This window comes from Ursus maritimus, unplaced genomic scaffold, assembly GCF_017311325.1.
Source record: "Ursus maritimus isolate PB19 unplaced genomic scaffold, ASM1731132v1 scaffold_5, whole genome shotgun sequence".
Taxonomy (NCBI): domain Eukaryota; kingdom Metazoa; phylum Chordata; class Mammalia; order Carnivora; family Ursidae; genus Ursus; species Ursus maritimus.
Genome location: NW_024426663.1, coordinates 35140505 through 35161380, shown reverse-complemented (window position 1 = coordinate 35161380; position 20876 = coordinate 35140505). Strand labels below are relative to the sequence as shown.

Here is a 20876-nt window from a genome sequence, read left to right as displayed (position 1 = left end):
TTTGACCACCATGGCATTAGCTCACATCTCCATCATGTCACATAATTATTTCTTTTTTGTGGTGAGAGCCTTTAAGATCTTAGCAACTTTGAAGTATATAAAAGAGTATTGTTTTTTTTTTTATTTTTTGTTTTAAAGACTTTATTTATTTATTTGACAGAGAGAGAGAACAAGCAGAGGGAATGGCAAACAGAGGGAGAGGGAGAAGGAGAAGCAGGCTCCCTGCTGAGCAAGGAGCCCAATTTGGGGCTTGATCCCAGGACCCTGGGATCATGACCTGGGTTGAAGGCAGTCGATTAACCGACTGAGCCACCCAGGCACCCCTATAATAGAGTATTGTTAACTATAGTCGCAATGCTATGCATTCGATCTCCAAAAACTTACTCATCTTCTAACTGCATTTTTATTCTCTGTGACCAACATCTCCCCAAGTCCCGCACACCCCATCCGCATCTTTATTTATTTATTTTCCCATCCATATCCTTATTTTTTCTAAAACATTTTATTTATTTATTTGACAGAGCACAAGGAGAGGGAGTGGCAGGCAGAGGGAGAGGCAGGCTCCCTGTCGAGCAAGGACCCCAGTGTGGGACTCCATCCCACGACCCCAGGATCATGACCTAAGCCAAAAGCAGAAGCTTAACCGACTGAGCTACCCAAGCATCCCCCATCCACATCTTTAAACAGAAACCCAAATAATGCACCTCAACCTTGAAAACCAAAAAAGAGAAAGCATATCCGAAATGTTAATGCTTGTGGTTATTGTAGAGTAATTGTGACTTTTTTTATTTTGTATTTCTATATCACATATTACTTTTATAAGTTAAAACATAAAAAGAGTAAATGTTACTGTCTTATTAAAAAATAGAACTTGCTGGGGTGCCTGGCTGGCTCAGTTGGTAGAGCATAGGACTCTTGATCTCGGGATTGTGAGTTCAAGCCCCGTGGTGGATATACAGATTACTAAAAATATATAAACTTAAAAACCAGAACTATCTTTTATAGTGTCCCATCCCCTTTTAGAGAAAGTGCTAATTTGAGTTATTAGTTTGGAGCTATTGATCATTTTTATAGACGATGTGTTTTCAACATTCTTTTTCTAAAGATTTTATTGATTTATTTGAGAGAGAATGAGTGGGGGGAGGGGCAATGGGACAAGCAGACTCAGCAGGAGCTTGACAGGGGCTTGATCTCAGGACCCTGAGATCATAACCCAAGCTTAACTGACTGAGCCACCCAGGTGCCCCTCAACATTTTTTTAAGAAGGACTTTAAACTTGAAAAGATGCACTGCTGTGGGTAATAGCATTTGAAATCTGTTCTTTATTTTATTTATTTATTTATTTATTTATTTATTTATTTATTTATTTATTTTTAAAAGATTTTATTTATTCATTTGACAGAGAGACAGCCAAGCGAGAGAGGGAACACAAGCAGGGGGAGTGAGAAAGGAAGAGCAGGCTCCCAGCAGAGCATGGAGTGCGATGCGGAGCTCGATCCCTAGACCCTGGGATCACACCCTGAGCTGAAGGCAGATGGTTAATGACTGAGCCACCCAGGCGCCCCTGAAATCTGTTCTTTAGATCAGTAACAGAAATACAGAGATTAGTCTAAATTTGAATCCTAAATACTTTTCTTCGAAATATTTATAGTCTTCATTAGCTTTGATAAATTCTTTTGTGTAGTTTTATTCTTTGCCATAGTGTATTCTTAGAAATTATATAAATTATTGTAAAACAAGTTATATATATATATTGTTTTTTAAAAATATTCTATAGAGAGAGTGTGCGTGCAAGCAGGGGGAGGGGCAGAGGGAGAGAATCCCTCAAGCGGACTCCTGCTGGGTACAGAGCTCAAAGCAAGACTCTATGCCCCCCGCACCCATGGGATCATGACCAGAGCCGAAACAGAGCTGGAAGTTCAGCTGAGCCACCCAGGCACCCCAACAAGTTATATTTTTCTTATAGAAAAGCATTATTCTAGAAAATACCTTGCTGATGTAAAGATTCAGCATCATCTAAAAATCTTTTTGCATTTTCCTGGGATTTTCTTATCCTTTCTATTTCCTTCTAAAGCCCAAATCTGAGACAGAAATTTCATTAGTTTTTCCTCCTGAATAACAACTCCCTGGCTTATAACATTTATATCTCTCTTGGATCCATAGTTTGGCTGATCATTGGAGGACCTGAGGAGCATCCACTGTCTGAAACATTCTCATGGTTTATTAAATTACACAAGCACATTTAAAGTTTCTACTTGGGAAAGGTGTACATTATTTCCACCAAGGCTCCATTCACCAAGCCAAACATCACTGGGACAGGAAAGTATACTTCTCCCACAGTACAGGAGTACTAGGTCTCAGAATGGGGGAAAGAAAATGGGTATCTACTGAATCGAATATCCCCTACAGTATGCAGCGTTGGTCTTAAATATTAACTTCCCTTTTATACATAAAAGATACACCCTTCCCCAAGGAAAGTAAGTTAACTGTCATCCAATCATTACAGTTCCAAAGTTCAGGATCTCATGGTAGTCTTTCACATCAGGTCCAGATGTGGCTCTTCATGATCGGGAGCTTAATGAGCTGAGAAGATGAAATTCTGTTGCTTCACATAGCCAGCATTCAATAGTGGACAAGGTTAGCAATTCTGAAATACTGCTTGGCAAATGATAGGAGGTGCCTCCCTTCCGAGGGAGAGGGAACACCTTTTGCTTATGTTCTTGTGCTGCTCACTGGAAGAGGTTCCTCAGTGATTAAGTTCCCTCTTTACATTAATAACCTTGGCCATATCTGAAGAGTATGTCCTGAGCAGCTTTCTCAACTGGGGTCACAAATACCACTTTGTATCTCAGTTGGTCTTAAATTCTGGGCTGTGGTGCTTTTGTTAGTATATATTTTAAATGCGGTTGGTGGTGGTGATCACAGTTGCTTTGGTTGGTTGGTTCATCTATATCAGAAGTCAGCAAACTATGGCTTATCAGCTGGCTGTTTTTGTAAAAGTTTTATGGGAACAAAGCCAATGCCCATAAATTTACGCATTATCTATGGCTGCTTTCCCTCTACACTAGCATATTTGAGTTGAACTGAGTAGCTGTAAGAGATTATATGCACTGGCACCCTATTTTTCTTACAGTCACTGACTTAAACCAGTTGACTTGTAGAAAGTTTTCTGTTATGATTTGTCTGATTGCTTCCTAGTAGCTTATATAGCTTGTTTCATGTCTGTATTCCTTTAAACTAGAAGATAGATCTGCTTTAACTGTTTCAATTATTTTTGTAGTTTCAAATTAAAAAAAATTTTTTTTTAAGATTTTATTTATTTGACAGAGAGAGCAGAAGTGAGAGAAGTGGCAGGCAGAATGAGAGGGAGAAGCAGGCTTCCCGCTGTGCAAGGAGTGCGATGCAGAGCTCGAGTCCGTGGCCCTGAGATCATGACCTGAGCCGAAGACCACTGCATAACTGAGCCACCCAGGTGCCCCAGGAGTTTCAAATTTTTTATCAAGAAAATTCACAGGTTGTACTAGGTACTTTATTATTTATTTATTATTTATTTTTAAAGGTTTTATTTATTTATTTGTCAGAGAAAGCACAAGCAAGAGGAGTGGCAGGCACAGCGAGAGGGAGAAGCAGGCTCCCTGCTGAGCAAGGAGCCTGATGTGGGACTCGATCCCAGTACTCCAGGATCATAACCTGAACCAAAGGCAGATGCTTAACTGACTGAGCTGCCCGGGTGCCCCTTTCCTCGGTACTTTATATTGTATCACATCAGGAGGCTGTCATGAATGGGGAGTTTTGCCTAAAGGTCTACAGCCAATGTCAGAACAGGGAACATGGAACAAGAAAGGAGTCAAAGGCCAGGTAGATAGAGACATCTAAGAATATAGAATACAAGAAGTAGAATCACATGGTGTGCTCCAGGTCCATGAAAATTTAGCCAAATAATAGTATTGAGGATGTAGACAAAAATCACAGGACCTGAGTGGGGTCGGTAATCAAATGATCTGATGACATATCTGATGGTGACTGATAGAAACTGAGAGACAGTGGGAAAAGGATATGATTTGGCGGTTGAGACAATTTGCTGCTTCCCTATTAACTACTTTTATCATCTTCATCTTAGATAGAATTAATTTATAAGAGAGCTGGATGAGAATTCTGTGGAGTATGAATATCAGCACTTAGAAATGAATCCACAAGTAAAGAAAAGTCATATTTTCCTGGCTGACTCCCCCAAATAATCCATACCAATATGACCAGTAATTTGCACTGCATTTGACATTTTCTGAAATTTATCATCAGGTATTCCCAAGAAACTTTGTATTTGAGGACTTGGAAAGTTTGGTTTTTTTCTTTTCTTTTTTTTTTAAGATTTTACTTATTTTAGAGAGGGAGACCGTGCAAGCGGGAGTTGGTGGGGAGGGAGAGGGACAAGCAGACTCTGCACTGAGCATGGAGCCAGATGTGGGGCTTGATCTCACAATGCCAAGATCATGACCTGAGTGAAATCAAAAGTCCAAAGGTTAACTGAGTGAACCACCCAGGTTCCCCTAGAAAGTTTATTTTTTAATAAAAATCTCTAAATCATGGGACTTCTTTATCCATACTCACTTCTTAAAGATAGTCATAAAGGAAAATGAAAAACATCTATTTAGAAAAGTAACCAAGAAACTCTATGTCTTTTAAATGACCTTAGAATGAGAATCTAGGGCATACCTGGGTGGCTCAGTCGGTTAGGCATCTGCCTTCAGCTCAGGTCCTGATCTGGGCTGAGCCCCACATAGGGCTCCCTGCTGATCAGGGAGCCTGCATCTCCCTCTTGCTCTTCCTGCCACTCCCTCTGCTTGTGCTCTCTCTCTGTCAAAGAAAAAAAAATCTTTTTAAAAAACAGAATGACAATCTAATATTGTAGATATTCACATAGAAACTTGCTGTTTCTCTGTGTGTAAATGAAAAATTTTTGTACTAGAAATCTAAGGTTCTGCTGCTTTTGAGCTTTTTTTTCCTAGCTGTATTGAGGTCATTGACAAATAAAATTGTAAGATATTTAAAGTGTACAACTTCATTTGGTGTAAGTATACATTGTGAAGAGATTCCCATGCTTGAGTTAACATATCACCTCACATATTTGCCTTTTGTGTGTGTGTGAGAATATTTAATTTCTCAGCCAATTTCAGTTATATGATACAGCGTTATCAACCATAGTCACCACTTTTGAGCTTTAAGAATACATTATCTGGTTTCAGCAATGGTGACTTAAAACAAATTTTTTTTTTTTAAATTTCTTTCTTTTTTTTTTTTTAAGATTTTATTTATTTATTTGATAGAGAGAGAGACAGCCAGTGAGAGAGGGAACACAGGCAGAGGGAGCAGGAGAGGAAGAAGCAGGCTCTCAGCGGATGAGCCTGATGTGGGGTTCGATCCCAGGACTCCGGGATCACGCCCTGAGCCAAAGGCAGACGCTTAATGGTTGAGCCACCAAGGCGCCCCTAAAACAATTTTTTTAATAGACTTTTTTTTTAGAGCAGTTTTAGGTTCACAGCAAAATTGCAGAAAATACAGAGTTCCCATATATTTACTGCTTCTACACATTCACAGCCTCCCCCACTAACACCATTCCCTCCTAACATGGTATATTTGTTACAATTGAACCTATATTAATATGTCATTATTACCCAAAGGTGGTACATTCTATGGATTTTGACATGTATAATGACACATATCTAACATTATAGTATCGTATAGAATAGTTGCACTGTCCTAAAAACCATTACGCTCTGCCTTTTTGTCCTGGCAATCACTGATCTTGTTACTGTCTCCATAATTTTGCCTTTTCCATAATGTTATATAGTTGGAGTCATTCAGTATGCAAGTTTTTCAAATACCATCCTTTACTCCTACCAATGATATGTTTGAGTGCCTCTGTCCCTACAACCTTCCCAGGATGTGTTATGCAAATTAGGTATGTTGACCAGTTGGGTGGGTGAAAATAGTGTTTCAGTGTAATTTAAATTTTATTAGAAGGGCCCCATTTGGGGGCACTGTAACATATTTCTAAGAAACTTCCCAGATTTAGAAGCCACCGATCTAGATCATCAAAATAAGTGTATCACTGAAAACAACTTATGGTTACATTACTTACAAAATTATGTTAAGCGGCTGCAACATATCGTGTATTAAAAATTATAACAACATAAACAATATTTGCCACAGAATTTAATATAATTTGGGGGGAAATGGAAGCGTTATGGAAGCGTTATGTTTCAAAAAGAAAAACAAACTTGAGTTCTCTCATACTTGAAGCAGACAGCAGTTTAATATCAGGACTAATGGTAGACCCTATCAAGTGATGACAATAAGTTAGGGAATAAAAGGGACAATAAGACTGGAATTGACCACTCCGTGAGCCTGCCACTAACTCTCGTTTTAACGAGATCGTTCGTTTTAGGAAGCCACATGACTTTGTATTACTTACTTGGTTTCAGGTTGAATTTTGGACTCTACTTAAATTAGAAACTGGCTATGTGGAGAGGAAATGGCCCTAATCTACTCGTAGGCTGATGTACAAAACAAACCCAACACCACATACCTTCGTCTGCAAAACTGAACAATGGGAAGCACGTGGGGCAGTTCCTAGGCGGGAAGTGGGGCGGGGCGGGGCGGGGTCAGGCACAGAGGGTGGGTTAGCTCCGCAGTGGAGGAGGATCCGCCGGATCGCCCGCTCGTCCCTCCTCCGTGACGCTACAGGGAGGGCCCGCCCCCAGCTGCCCAGGAGTCCAGTTATCTCTGCGCCTAGCGAGCGCCCCGGAAGCTGCCCCAGCCAGGGGTCATGATGGGCAGCAAGATGGCGTCTGCCAGCAGGGTCGTTCAGGTAAGGAAATTCGGTCGTTTTTTCGGACCGGGGGCGGTAGGGATGTTGCTGATTATAGCAAAGGCGCTGGGGAGACAAGGCGGTGGCGGAGGCTGCGCGGTCACCGCGGCCTTGGATAGCGTCAGCGACGCGGCCCGGGGGTATGTGTGAGAATTGGACCTCGAGCCTATTGGGTCGGGCAGTGAGCCGGGATTATAGCTGAGGGTTCAAGCCAGCCTGCAGGACTGCACGTAGGCAGCTGCGCGGTCCCCGGACGGTACTCTGCCAGGATCTCCGTAGCCCTCTTAGGAGTCGGCGGGCTAGGCTGCCCTGGCAATAGTCTGGCCAATCGACGTTTAGCATTGTCTGTGGTGTCCTGGATCAGCCAATCGTAAGGAAGGCGGTAACGGTGAGTGGAAGGAAGCGAACCTTGTATCTGACCCAGTGTCCCTTCAAGGTCTTGGGAATGGCCGTAGAACTGGCCCTGCGAGCTGCGTCCTCACCCCAGGCCTGTTCTCCCCCACCAGTCCAAGCGTCTAGTTACTGGCTGGATGGGGGGAATTGAAGGGGGAAAAAGATACTATTTAAGTTTATCTGTAATGTCTTATATTACAGATGTTCGTTTCCCAAGCCTTTTGTTGTTGGTTTCCCAAGCTTTTTTTCCTTTGAGTTTAGATTGGTAGCTAGAGGAACTTTGTTAATCCATTACACATCAATTACGAACTTCCGATAGCTTTTGTATTTGCTTCTCCAGCTGTGATCATTAAATAGGAGAGGTAAAGTTGGTATATAAAGGGACACAACCTCCACATTTGTGGTTGTTTTACACAATCTGTTTTCAACTCTCAAAGTATATTATTGTATGAATTTCGACTCTGGTATGAGAAGTGCATTTACCTTTACACAAATACACCTCTTGAAAAGACTTCCTAAGGTTGTTTCAGTTTGAAAGATAATCCTAGATCCCAGCCTTCGGTGCCATTGCAAGGAATGATCCCACTATTCATTCAGTGGGTACATATTGAGCATTAACTAATTAAAGATTCTGTGAGGACAAGGAGAACCTCTAACAAAGGACTGGTGTCCATATGTATAACCATACATATCCATAATATATAGCTCATCTTAAAAATGGCTTAACAAGTTGAAACTGCACAGAAGAACATACAGAAATGAGCGATAAGCATGTAAAAAGATGTTCTACTTCATTACTTGCCAGGAAAATACAAATTAAAGCCAGAAAGTACTACTGCATCTACCAAAGTTATAAAAAATTTAAAAACTGGCAATACTGAGAGATGACAGTGTGAAGCCCCTGAAACCCTCATTCGTTGCTGGTAGGAGTATAATTCATATATCTACTTTGCAAATCTGTTTTGTCAGTCTCTACTAGTTAAACATACCTACCCTGTGACCTAGCAATTTTACTCATAGGTTTATGCCCAAGAGAAATGGGTGCACATTTCTACAAAAAGACATTTAAAAATGTCCAAATGCCAAGCATATATATATTGGATATATTTGGGCTGATGTAAGCAAAAAGATGATAATTTATCATTTACAAAATTATTTTGACTGCATGAGACATGGAAAGAAGGTGGGTAGTTGTATTAATTCAGGGTTTGAGATTTACAAGTGAGGTGAAGATACACCTCCAAGAAGGAGGTTGAGAGTGCTGGTAGTAGAATATTGAATGGTCCCTGGATTCTAGGCTAAATAAGAAAGGAGGTAAAGTCAGGGTGGAACCAGTTGACTGGAAAAAGGAACAATCAAGGAAATGAATGGTTTGGTGAAGCTTATAGTGGGAAGTAACAGAGAAGAGTTATACATTAAAAGGTGTAGTTGAGGTTAGATTTTAGGTTAACATTTTAGGGACAATACAGCTTTGAACTCAGTGAAGAATCAAAAACTCTTCAGAAGTAAATACTGAAGTAGAAGGAATATCAACGTAAATAGGCAACTCAGAAGTTTTGTTAAAGGAAATAGTGCATGAAAAGAGGAAAATTTTAAAAAATCACAGAATAATGAAGGAAAAGATTAGAAGGATTCAGATAAAGTCATAGAAATAGATAAAAACAGGAAGATACAACTTTTATATAATATAATAAGTAATCTCTGAAAAAGTAAAAGCAAATAGAACAAGTCTCAAAACCTGTAAGTTAATAAAACTTGCCTGATGTAAAAGAAGATTTAAACCTATACTTGAGAGAATTAACCAACTGTGGTTGACTAATGGGTATATTCTAGTAGAATCTTGATATTCCTTTTTTAAGATTTATTTATTTGAGAGAGAGAGTGCGCATGCATGCAAGTATTCAGATGGAGGGAGGGGGCAGAGAGAGAGGGAGACAAGCAGACTCACCACCGAGTGGGGAGCCTGTCGCAGGCAGGGCTGAATCCCAGGATCCTGAGGTCATGACTTGAGATGAAACCAAGAGTCGGATGCCCAACTGACAGCCACCCAGAGGCCCCTAGAATCTTTAGATTTTAAAGGAGAAAAAAAAATTTGGGTGATCCAGGCTACAAGACCAAGCACTTAAAAGAGAACAAAAGTTACCAGAGTTTCAACAATAATAGTTCATAACGGAGGACATATGGATAACATATTTAAGGTAGTTAAGGACGGAAAATGTGAACCAGAGATGTATCTAGCTACATTGACCTTCGAGTTTTAAAGTCCACAAATTCTTCTACACCTTCAATAACTCGGAATATGGTTCCCTGGAGCCCTTCCTACTAGATCTCTCAGAGAATGAAAGACAACTAAGGAATACTTAGTTGCACTTGGAGTTGTTTCCACATAGGAAATGGATATGAACATTGAATGTATGTGACTGTAAGAACTAAGACTAAATAATGGAGATACGGGTGAAAGACTTGTTGGTAATACTATTGTTCTGACAGTATAGCTCTAATTCAACTTTTAAAATGGAGAAATAAGGGGAAGAGTATACAAAAGGTAGAATACACTTGCTACTGCCCCTGGTTATTAACTGGTAGTAAAAGATGGGAAGAAAAGCAGAGAAGAGATCACTGTCACCTGCTTTCACTCTTTCTCATAATAATGAACCAATGGGTAATATCTCAGAAAGTGGCCATTAAAGGTATTATGTAAAGGTATAATGTAAATATAAATACAGAAAAGTATAATTTACAAATCTTTCCAAATTAAAAAAAAATCCCACAAATGAAAGCAAAGAAAAGGTAATATGACAAAGGAATTTATATTTAAATAATCACAAAATGATACAACAAAACATACCAAACTTGTGAGTTTTATCTGTAAATGTAAATGGTCTAAATCACCTTTAGAAAATCATTCTCAAATTGGCTAACAAATGCCTGTCCGGTGTTGTGCTATATATGAGGCATACCTAAAGCTAAGAGACTTAGGTAAAAATTAAAATTAAAAATTAAAAGCTATTTAATTGATATGTGACAAAGGAGCAAACACAATAAATGGAGAAAAGATAGTCTTTTCACTAAATGTTGTGGAACAACTGGATATCCACTTGGAAAAAAATGAATCTAGACACATCTTATACGCTTCACAAAAATTGACTCAAAATGGATCATAGAATTGTATGTAAAATGCAAAACTATAAAATTCCTAGAAAATAACATAAGAAAAAATCTATATGAGCTTAGGTTTGGCTGTGACTTTATTTTTTATTTATTTTTTCTGAAGATTTTATTTATTTATTTTGACAGAGAGGGAGAATGTGAGCACAAACAGGGAGGGGCAGAGCCAGAGGGAGAAGCAGGTTCCCTCTGAGCAGGGATCCCGATGCAGGACTCGATCCCAGGACCCTGAGATCATGACCTGAGCCGAAGGCAGACGCCCAACCAGCTGAGCCACCCAGGCATCCCTGGCTGTGACTTAGATACAACACCAAAGCCATGATACGTGAAAGAAATAATTGATAAGCTGGATGTCATTCAAATTAAAATCTTCTTGTCTGCAAAAGACAGTTAAGAGAATGAGATGACAGGCCACAGACCGGGAGAAAATATTTGCAAAAAACATCTAATAAAGGACCGTTATCCAAATTATACAAAGAACTCTTAAAACTTAGCAATAAGAAATCAACCTGATTTAAAAATGGGCAGAGTGCCTGGGTGGCTCATTCCCTTAAGTGTCTGGCTCTTGATCTCAGCTCAGTACTTGGATAGGGTCCTGAGTTTGAGTTTGGGGCCTGCGCTGGGCTGTGGAGCCTACTTAAAAACAACAACAACAACAACAACAAAATAGTTAAGACCTGAACAGACTCGTCATCAAAAAAGACAGATCACAGGCATATGAAAAGATGTTCAACATCTTATGTCATCATGGATTTGCAAATTAAGACTACAATGAAATACCACTTCATACCTATTAGAGTGGCCGAAATCCAGAAGAACATTGATACCACCAAATGCTGGCAAAGACGTGGAGCATTAGGCACTCTCATTCACTCCTGGTGAGAATGCAATATGGTACAGCCACTTTGAAAGGCAGTTTGGCAGTTTCTTTAAAAACTTGATATACTTTTACTTTATGATCGAACAGTTGCCCTTTGCTATTTACCCAAATGAGTTGAAAACTTACATCTACATAGAAACCTGCACATGGATATTTATAGAGGCTTTATTCATAATTGTCAAAATTTGGAAGCAACCAAGATATCCTTTAGTAGTAGGTGAATAGATATATAAACTGTGGTACATCTCGACAATGGAATATTATCCAACACTAGAAGGGAATTTGCTATCAAGCCATGAAAAGACATGGAGAAAACTTATATGCATGTTACTAAGTGAAAGAAACCGAACTGAAAAGACTACTTATTGTATGATTCCAAATATGTGACATTCTGGAAAAGACAGAACTGTGGAGACAGTAAAAAGATCAGTGGTTTCCAGGGGTTAGTGGGGGAGGAAGTGATAAATTGTAAATGGATCTGATATCTTAATGTAAAAAATGAAGCCAAAATTGCAAAGAATTATACATGCACAAATGAGTGCATATAAAACTGATAAAATCTAAATAAGCTATATGGACTGTATCAATGTCAGTTTCTGGTTTTGATATTGTGCTATAGTTACATAAGATATTACTGTAGTAGGAAACTGAATGAAAGTACCTGGAATTTCCGTGTACATTTTTTACAAATTCCTATGACTTCATAATTATTTCAAAATTGAAAATTAGGGGCGCCTGGGTGGCTCAGCTGTTAAGCATCAGCCTTCAGCTCAGGTCCTGGGATCGAGCCCTGCATCAGGCTCCCTGCTTGGTGGGAGGCCTGCTTCTCCCTCTCACACTCCCCTTGCTTGTGTTCCCTCTCTCGCTGTCTTTCTCTGTCAAATAAATAAATAAAATCTTTAAAAAAAATTGAAAATTAAAAGAAACAAAGCCATGCAATACCAAATGAAAATAAGACTTTCTTTATAACCTGGGAACAGTGAAAACTTTCCCAACTATGCTTTAAAATTAAAATACAGTAAGGGGAAAAAACTGATAATTTGGGCTGTACTAGAAAGAAAAACACCTTTACTCATCCAAAAAAGTAAAAAGCATTCGACTAAAAACACTAGGTGAAAAATTTGCAAAGGGTTAATAACCATACTATATAAAGAACTTGTAAGCATAGAAAAATAGGCAAGAACTGTGAACATACTCTTCACAGGTGAAGAAATGAAAATGGCTCTTAACCATATGAAAAGTTGGACAGCCTCACAATAAGTGAAAATTAAAACTACATGGAGATAACATTTTTCCTCATTTAAATTTTATTTAAAATGTACAAGTTAGATAACATAAGTCTGTTGGGAAGGCTGTGTGTAAGCAGGTATTTATCGGTCGCTCTAGGAACCAATATGGGAATGTAAAACAGTATAACCTCTGTGAAAGAAAATCTAGCAATATCTCTCAAAATTAGTTTTTTATCTTTTGACCCAGCAATCCCTTTCCTAGGAATCTATCCCACAGATATACTGGCACAGATAAGAATAGTATGAGAATATTTACTGTATGCATTATTTATAATAAAGACGGGAAACAACCCGAATATCCATTAATGGGACAGGCTGAATAAACTCATGGCATTTATCATGAATTTATACTGACCCCTTAGGTTCCAGTCTGAACACCACAGCATTCTTCCTTCTCTTCCCCCCATCCCACACTTGTATTTTCTTTCTCTCACAGGCAAATCCCTGGGTCCCCCAAACATCAGTATAAATGTATGTACTCATTTGCTCAGTCCTACAGTAGATACAAAATGGTGTCAAAATTGCTGTATTTATACAACTACAAACACCAAACTACTAAGTAAGAAGTTTGAAATTTCTTTGTATTTCTTATTATTGCCTTTAGACTGAAGTATAGTCTAAGCACTATGAAAGTTATTTGGATCAGCTCTTTTTTATTCCCTTAGTTATGTTACCCAACTAATATACAGTTAGAGTTGATTCTTTGTGTTTACATTTTGTTTAAAAAAATTTTTTTGAGAGAGGAAAATTTGAGCATAAGCTAAGTATTAGATGATATTAAAGAATTATTTTTTGCTTGTTAGTTGTGGTAAAACGTATCGGGATTGTGGTTTCACAAAAATCTTTTTCTGTTAGTGATACGTATGGAAGGTATTAACAGGTAAGAGGAGATGGTTGGGATTTGTTTAATGGGGGAAGGGGTGATGAAATAAGATTATATTACTGTTGAAATTGTATAATGTGTTTGTCAGGGTTTATTTTATTTTTTGCTTATTAGGGTTTATTATAGTACTCTCTTTACTCTTATGTATTTAGAAAAATTTGTTTTAAGGGGACATCAGGGGCACGTGGGTGGCTCAGTCAATTAAGCATCTGACTTTAGCTTAGGTCGTGATCTCAGGGTCCTGGATCAAGCCCTGCATCTGGCTCCCTGTTCAGCAGGGAGTCTGCTTGTCTCTCTCCCTCTCCCCCTGTTCATTCTCTTTCTCTCTCCCTCTCTCAAATAAATAAAATCTTTTAAAAGGGGGGTGGACATGAAACTGGAAATTTAATCTATAAGAGCATATTACATCATGTTTTTAAGTGTGCAAAAGTAATGTTGAAATGGATTCTCTCTGTGTACGTATGGTTGTCTAAGTGTGTGTATACATATTCACATGCCTGTATAGATAGTCCTAACTTAAAAATGGTCTCTATTCACTCACTTGGCAAATGTTTCCTGTGCATTTACTACGTACCAGGCACTACTGCAGCAGTGCTAATTCTCTGACACTGCCTTTTCAGGAGCTTAGCTGTCATATAATCATTGGCACATTGATCTGTCCTCTGCACAATATTCTTAAAATGTTCAGGATGCTGTGGAAACACAAAGGACGAGTTTTAGAATCAGACTTTGAAATCCAGAAAGCTTTTTAGAGGGGAGTGATACATGATTGTTTTAAAAGATAAACAGATGAAGGACACCTGGGTAGCTCAGTCTGTTAGGTGTCTGCTTCCAGCTCAGGTCATGATACGAGGCTCTTGGGATCTAGCCCTGCTACGGGCATCTTGCTCAGTGGGGAGTCTGCTGCTTCCTCTCCCTCTGCCCCTCTCCATGCTCGTGGTCTCTCTCTCGCCCCCCTTTGCTCTCTGTCAAATAAATAAAATTAAAAAAAAAAAAAAAGAAGAAGAAGATAAACAGTTGAAAGCAGAGGCATGGAAATGGGACGGGACTGAGGATAGATTTCCTGGCAGAGAACACAAGCTCTAGATGGAAAGGCATGAAAATGGCATGATGAATAGGGAGCAGGAAAGTACTTGAGAATACCTGGAATAATAGGTGTCTAAGGCAGTGGTGGAGAATGAGGCTTGAGAGGTAAGGAGATGCCAGGTCAGGATGGGCCTTGTGAATGACAAATGTGAGTTTGAAGTTTATCTTGAAAGCTGTTGAACATTTTTAAAACTTTTAAATGGGGTATTGAGAGTGGATGGATAGAACATTCTTTCAAGAAGCTTGGCTATGAAAAGGGAAAAACAATCACTAGAGGGAGAATTGGCTTTTTAAAAATCTTTATTTAAGTATAGTTGACACACAATGTTTAATTATTAGAGTTTTGTTTTTTAACATAAAGACGTGTGTGCCCTTATGCTGAGGGAGGCAACTCTATTCCAGCATTTTCTCACAGTAGCACGATTATTGTGGTGTTTTCAGGCCAGTCCCATCAAGCCTATTTACTTCTGTAACCCTATAAAATATATAATATATAGTACATATATACAAATATTTTGCCGATCAACACACATCTCAATATCATTAGTTACAGAGCAACTCAGAGATTACTTTAGATGCAGATAGTACTGTTCATTAGAGCTTTGCATTGTGTATTCAGAAAATTCATATTGAAAGGTCCACTTAAGTTCCTCTATAGCATTATCTGGAATTTTAGGGATAAAACATTAATACTCTGCAAATACCTGTTATAAAAACAATATCATAAAAGTAAATATTTCTGTGGGTATATCCCTCAGACCAAAAGTGCAAACAAATGTTTTAATCTGTTTTATGTGGGTTTGGGGATTATAGATGGTGTTTTCTTATTTGTGCTTTTTTCCATTTCTTCCAAATTTTTTACACAGAACATGTATTACTTTTATAGTCAGAAAAAATATTCTTTTTTTTTCTTTTAAAAATTTTATTTATTTGTCAGAGAGAGAGAGCCCACACAAGTATGGGGAGCAGGGGGCAGAGGAAGCAGCAGGCAAGGAACTGAGCAAGGATTCCGATTCAGAGCTTGATTCCTGGACCCTGGGACCATGACCTGAAGGCAGACACTTAACTGACTGAGCCACCTAGGTGTCCCAGAAAAAGTATTTTTTTTTTTTTAAGATTTTATTTATTTGACAGAGATAGAGACAGCCAGCGAGAGAGGGAACACAAGCAGTGGGAGTGGGAGAGGAAGAAGCAGGCTCATAGCGGAGGAGCCCAATGTGGGGCTGGATCCCAGAACACCGGGATCACGCCCTGAGCCGAAGGCAGACGCCTAATGACTGCGCCACCCAGGCGCCCCAAGAAAAAGTATTTTCTTAATGACCTAATTTTCAGTATGCTTTTTACCCTGTTTTACACTGCTAGATATTGACCTAGTAGGAAAACAACACTCAATATAAGTCAGGAAACTTCGAATTCTTGCCAGGCAGCAGGGCAATATATGTCATGCAACATAAAATCTGTGTCATGTTTTTCATAGGGTTGTTTTTGAGGTCAGTTGGTAGTATACTAAAATGTCTTATAATGTGTAAAGTCCAAAGTTATTTTGAAGAGCAGAAAAGATAAACAAATTAATAATTCATAGACCAGCTTTCCTGGTTGGGGAATAGGAAAACAGTAAGATTTAAAGTTGCTGTCAAATACTAAGCTAGTTTATTTTAACAAAGGTATCTATGAAGCTCAGTAGGTTGTTTCTTTTATAGTTAATTTTAGTGCTTCATCTTTTTTTCCATGTTATTTTATTTTTCCTATAGGTAGTCAAGCCACATACTCCATTAATAAGGTTCCCTGACAGAAGAGACAATCCTAAACCTAATGGTAAGTTGTACTTCAGATTTTTTTAAAAGATTATATGTACAGGCATATTTATATAGGAATACTCTATTATAGGCATTGTTTCTCATTTTAAAATCAGCAGAACCATTGTAGCTCAGATCACAATGCTCTGCTAGGTTTCGTGCAAGTAGAAATTAACCTCTTATTACCTCCATTTAAGACGGTGGTGACTCAACAGCACATGTCTCTGAATTCTTAATGGTATTGAGTTTATATAGGGAAATTTTTGTTCTTTCCTTTCCTCTGTCCTTTAGAAGACTCTCCCATGCTTACATTGGAGAGATTATGAGGTACAGTAGCCATTCCTGTATTTTTCTCCCAGTTGACCTTCTTTTCTTTCATTCACTTATTTATTCATATTCACTCAATAGTTAAAGACTGCCTTAGCCCTGGGCAATCATTGCCTATAAAGTAACTGAAGATTCTGAACAAGTCCTGTTTTCCTCTTGCCCCTCCTTTTTACCAGATCCTTTGTCCCTGGTTTTTGTTTTTTTTTTTAATTCCAGTATAGTTAACTTACATTGTCTAATAGAGTGATTCAATATTTTTATATATCACTCAGTGATCATTATGATTGTCCCTCTTTTTATTATAAGATCTTTGATCTTTAATTAAGGGAGAAGTTTAACAAGTTTTATAGGGATATATATATATATTAAGGTTTTATTTATTTATTTGACAGAGAGAGACAGCACAAGCAGGGGGGTGGGAGAGGGAGAAACAGACTCCCCACTGAGCAGAGAGCCCAATGCAGGGCTCCTTCCCAGGACCCTGGGATCATGACCTGAGCCAAAGGCAATTGCTTAACTGACAGCCATCCAGGTGCCCCTTATAGGGATATTTTTAACTGTCATTGCCACCATTTGACAAAACTTACGTCATGTAGATGATCCATATGGTTTGAACTCCACTATCTAGAAATTTTATTTTTTTAACTTTTTTTTTTTTAAGATTTTATTTATTTATTTGAGAGAGTAAGGGGGGGGAGGGCGAGGGAGAAGCAGAATCCCCACCGAGCAGGAAGACTGATGTGGGGCTCAATCCCAGGACCCTGAGATCATGACCTGATCTTAAGGTCCATGCTTAACCCACTGAGCCACCCAGGCGCCCTGAAATTTTATTATTTTACAAACTTGTTTGATTTAGTAAGTCATTCACTTAAAGCTACAATTAAAAAGAACCTTATGAAATTAACTATAGGTACCAAACTATGTTACTCAGTAACACTTCTTAGAATTATACTTAGCATTTGAATAATGACTTGCTTACTCGATAATAGATAACTCAAAGTAGTATTTTAAGATACCTGAACAATTTATTTCTCTAATTACATTTTCTTTTCAGTATCAGAAGTTTTGAGATCAGCAGGACTACCGTCTCACTCTTCAGTTTCACAGCATTCTAAGGGAAGTAAATCACCAGATTTGCTGATGCATCAGGGTCCACCAGACACTGCAGACATAATAAAAACATTACCTCAGAAATACAGAAGGAAACTTGTATCTCAAGAAGAAATTGAATTTATCCAAGTATGTCACTGTTCTTTATCTTAGCTCTGTGTAAAACACATGAACATTTTTGGCTTTTGGAATTTCATAGGCCGATATACTTGCTCTTTTCATCATCTTGTCATGGTGGGTCAATAGCTAAGACCAAGATAGTCAGGTAGGCCAGGACTATTAGAAATAAACCATATACAAGCCCTCAGTAAAAGTACATGAAGGAATATATGTGTGGAAGTATAAAATGGGAAGTAGCAATAGCTATAACTGCATGAAAAAAGCTCGGTAGAGTCCTTGGTAATTTTTCAGTGTGAAGGGCTGCTGAAACCAAGACATTTGAGGACCACCAATCAGGGTCAACCTTGAGTCCTTTCCAGATCAGAAATTGTTTATAACAATGATAGGAGTGCCTAAGAGGAATGAAAAACTGAGATAGTTTTTTTAAACAGCTAAGGATCATTTGCTTAAAATGGGGTAAGTTTGTATAGTGGCCATGAAAACATTTCTTCTGTAAATTTAACACCTAATCTTTTTACTTTGTTTTTTCCTTTTCAGCGTGGAGGTCCGGAATAAACACTGACAGTGTGACTGCTGTTTGTCATCAGAAAAAGAATAGTCTTTACAATAAAGGACTTCCAAAATGGCACATGAGAAATTATATAGTAAACAACTTGAATAAATACTCTGCAAAAAAAAAAAAAAAAAGAAAATTTAGATGGACAATTATATCTCCTAATATATGTATCTTGGTCAGCTTCTCCACAAGCTTACCTAATTGTTTATATGCTTATTAAAGTATAAATTTTTAAATGTTAGCCTATTAATTTACTCTCAATTATCAAGTATTACGAGTGTTGAGCTATTAAAAGTACACAATATCTAGTAAACTGTCACAGGTTTCCCATTATATCACTTTTGTTTCAGTTTCTTTTTAGACATGGAAAGATTCATCAGACAGAACTGCTGCTTTTGAGAAGTGATTTTCCTGAAATTGGATGAGGATCAGTGAAAGAGTGACTCCATTATTTTTCTTAGTTTTCTTAACACTTCTTCATTCACAAAGTTACTGGAGTATAACTAGTTTAAAAAGCATATCCTACACTAAATGATAAAAATATAGTCAAGGTAAAACAGGTGACTTTGTGGTATTAAAACTGGGAGTTAGTACAAAAGATAATTTGTAACCTATATTCAGAAGCAAATGCCAGAGTTTAAAATGGAAAATAAGAGATCAAAATGAATATAACCTAGGAATAGATGTTTGATTAGAAATTGCAAGTTACTGTGTTATTAGGGGTATTAAGAAAGTCTTATTCTTTGATTTATTTTACTGTTTTGAGTGTCATCATGTGTGCAAATTCTGAAAACCACTAACTTTCTCAAACTTAATGTCTGAGGGTCTCATAAAATCAACCTAAATATTTACCTTATTAAGGCAATTTATGAAACTTTAATAGGGTCTTACAGTGCCAAGGGTATGTATTATTGTGAAAGGAAAGCCTCACAAATCTAAATAAATCATCTTCCATACCTTGAATGATTTCTAGAATATGCTTTAAAGAAGTCATCCCTAATAGTAAGAATAGCTCTTGGGCATTAGACAGAGTCAAATTGTTGTTAAGGATTGCTCATTGCCTGTGGACTAAGCTTTGCCTTTGTTGTTGTTATTGTTGTTGTTGTTGTTGTTGTTGTTGCTATTCCATAGTTGATTTGCTTCTCTTATAAATTCTCTGTTGTGGCCTAGTATAAATGTTGCCCAAGTAGGATATGAGATAGGTGTTTGGTACTAGCAATAAGCTGTTCTGGTGACTCAAAAACAATGTGATTCATGATTTTTGTTATCATTTTAAAAACTTACTTGGAAAATATTCTTAAAAGTTAGCACTAGTCTCTTTTTTTCTAATTTTTTCATTTCAGTAAAAGAAAGCCAAGGTCAATTTTTTTCTTTCCAAAACAGAGTGAGTTCAGGTAATGAAGGGTGACTTATGTGATACTGTGGGCCAGCAGTCAGAAGCCCCGTACTAGAATCGTCTGAAGGCCATCTTTACTACAGGTCCTACCATGAATGTCACAATGAAAAAATTGATCACTTTTACAGAATTTGTGAGCACAAGTATGGCAAAAAGGCATGTTCACTGGGAATTGGTGTCATAGGATAACTCCCAAAGAGGATGGTATAGAAGGAATTCTGGCTTAGTTTTATATAAACAGCCTGTATTTTCATGTAGGAGATAAGCACTTAAATATATATATAGCCATCCACAAATTGCTGAATATGTTCAAGTTTCAGTTTTCCTCCCTAATACTATGCAATATGATAAGCAGGATCCATTCGTGTATTGTGTATTACTTTGTAGCAAATCAAAACGTAATGACTGAAAACCCAAAATGTAGCTAAAAACAACAGTAACCACTTGATAGCTCATTGTTTCTCTGGATCTGGAATTCTGGAGCAGCTTGGCTGGGCAGTTCTGTTCCCTGTCTTTCAGGAGGTTGTAATCAGATGCCAGCTGGGGCTGCCATTAGTGAAGGCTTGCCTGGAGCTAGATGTGGCTCACTCCTGTGACTGGCAAGTTGATGCTGGCTGTCGGCAGGAGTCCCCATTTCCTTCCCCCAAGGCCTCTTCACAGGGCTACCTGATTGAATTCTTGACATGATGGCTGACTTCCCCCAGAGCAAATGATGTAAGCGTACAAGGCAGAAGGAGCAATGCCTTTTATGATCTACTTAGAAGCTACATGTACTCAATTCTGCCATATTCTACAGGTCACCCAGAACAGTCTGTTTCACTGTGGGAATAGATTACACAAGTGCATTGATAATAGAAGGAAAGATTCATTGGGGTCATCTTGAAAGCTGGCTATTGCTAATATGTGCAAGTGCTTTGTAAACTGGACAGTGCAATACAGATGCTGAATGGCATTTTATACATACAGTGACCTAATGAACCCACGATATCACCTACATAACTGCC

At 38.2% G+C, this 20876-nt stretch overlaps 1 protein-coding gene across 1 annotated transcript; it reads left to right on the top strand.

Moving 5' to 3' along the window:
- The first annotated feature begins 6718 nt into the window (after positions 1 to 6718).
- MRPS36 (mitochondrial ribosomal protein S36) lies at positions 6719 to 18607 on the top strand. Its single transcript, XM_008691337.2, has 4 exons — positions 6719 to 6868; positions 16319 to 16382; positions 17745 to 17929; positions 18458 to 18607. The coding sequence occupies exons 1-4, from the start codon at positions 6827 to 6829 to the stop codon at positions 18473 to 18475; spliced, it is 309 nt and encodes a 102-aa protein (XP_008689559.1). The 5' UTR covers positions 6719 to 6826; the 3' UTR covers positions 18476 to 18607.
- The last annotated feature ends 2269 nt before the right edge of the window (positions 18608 to 20876 follow it).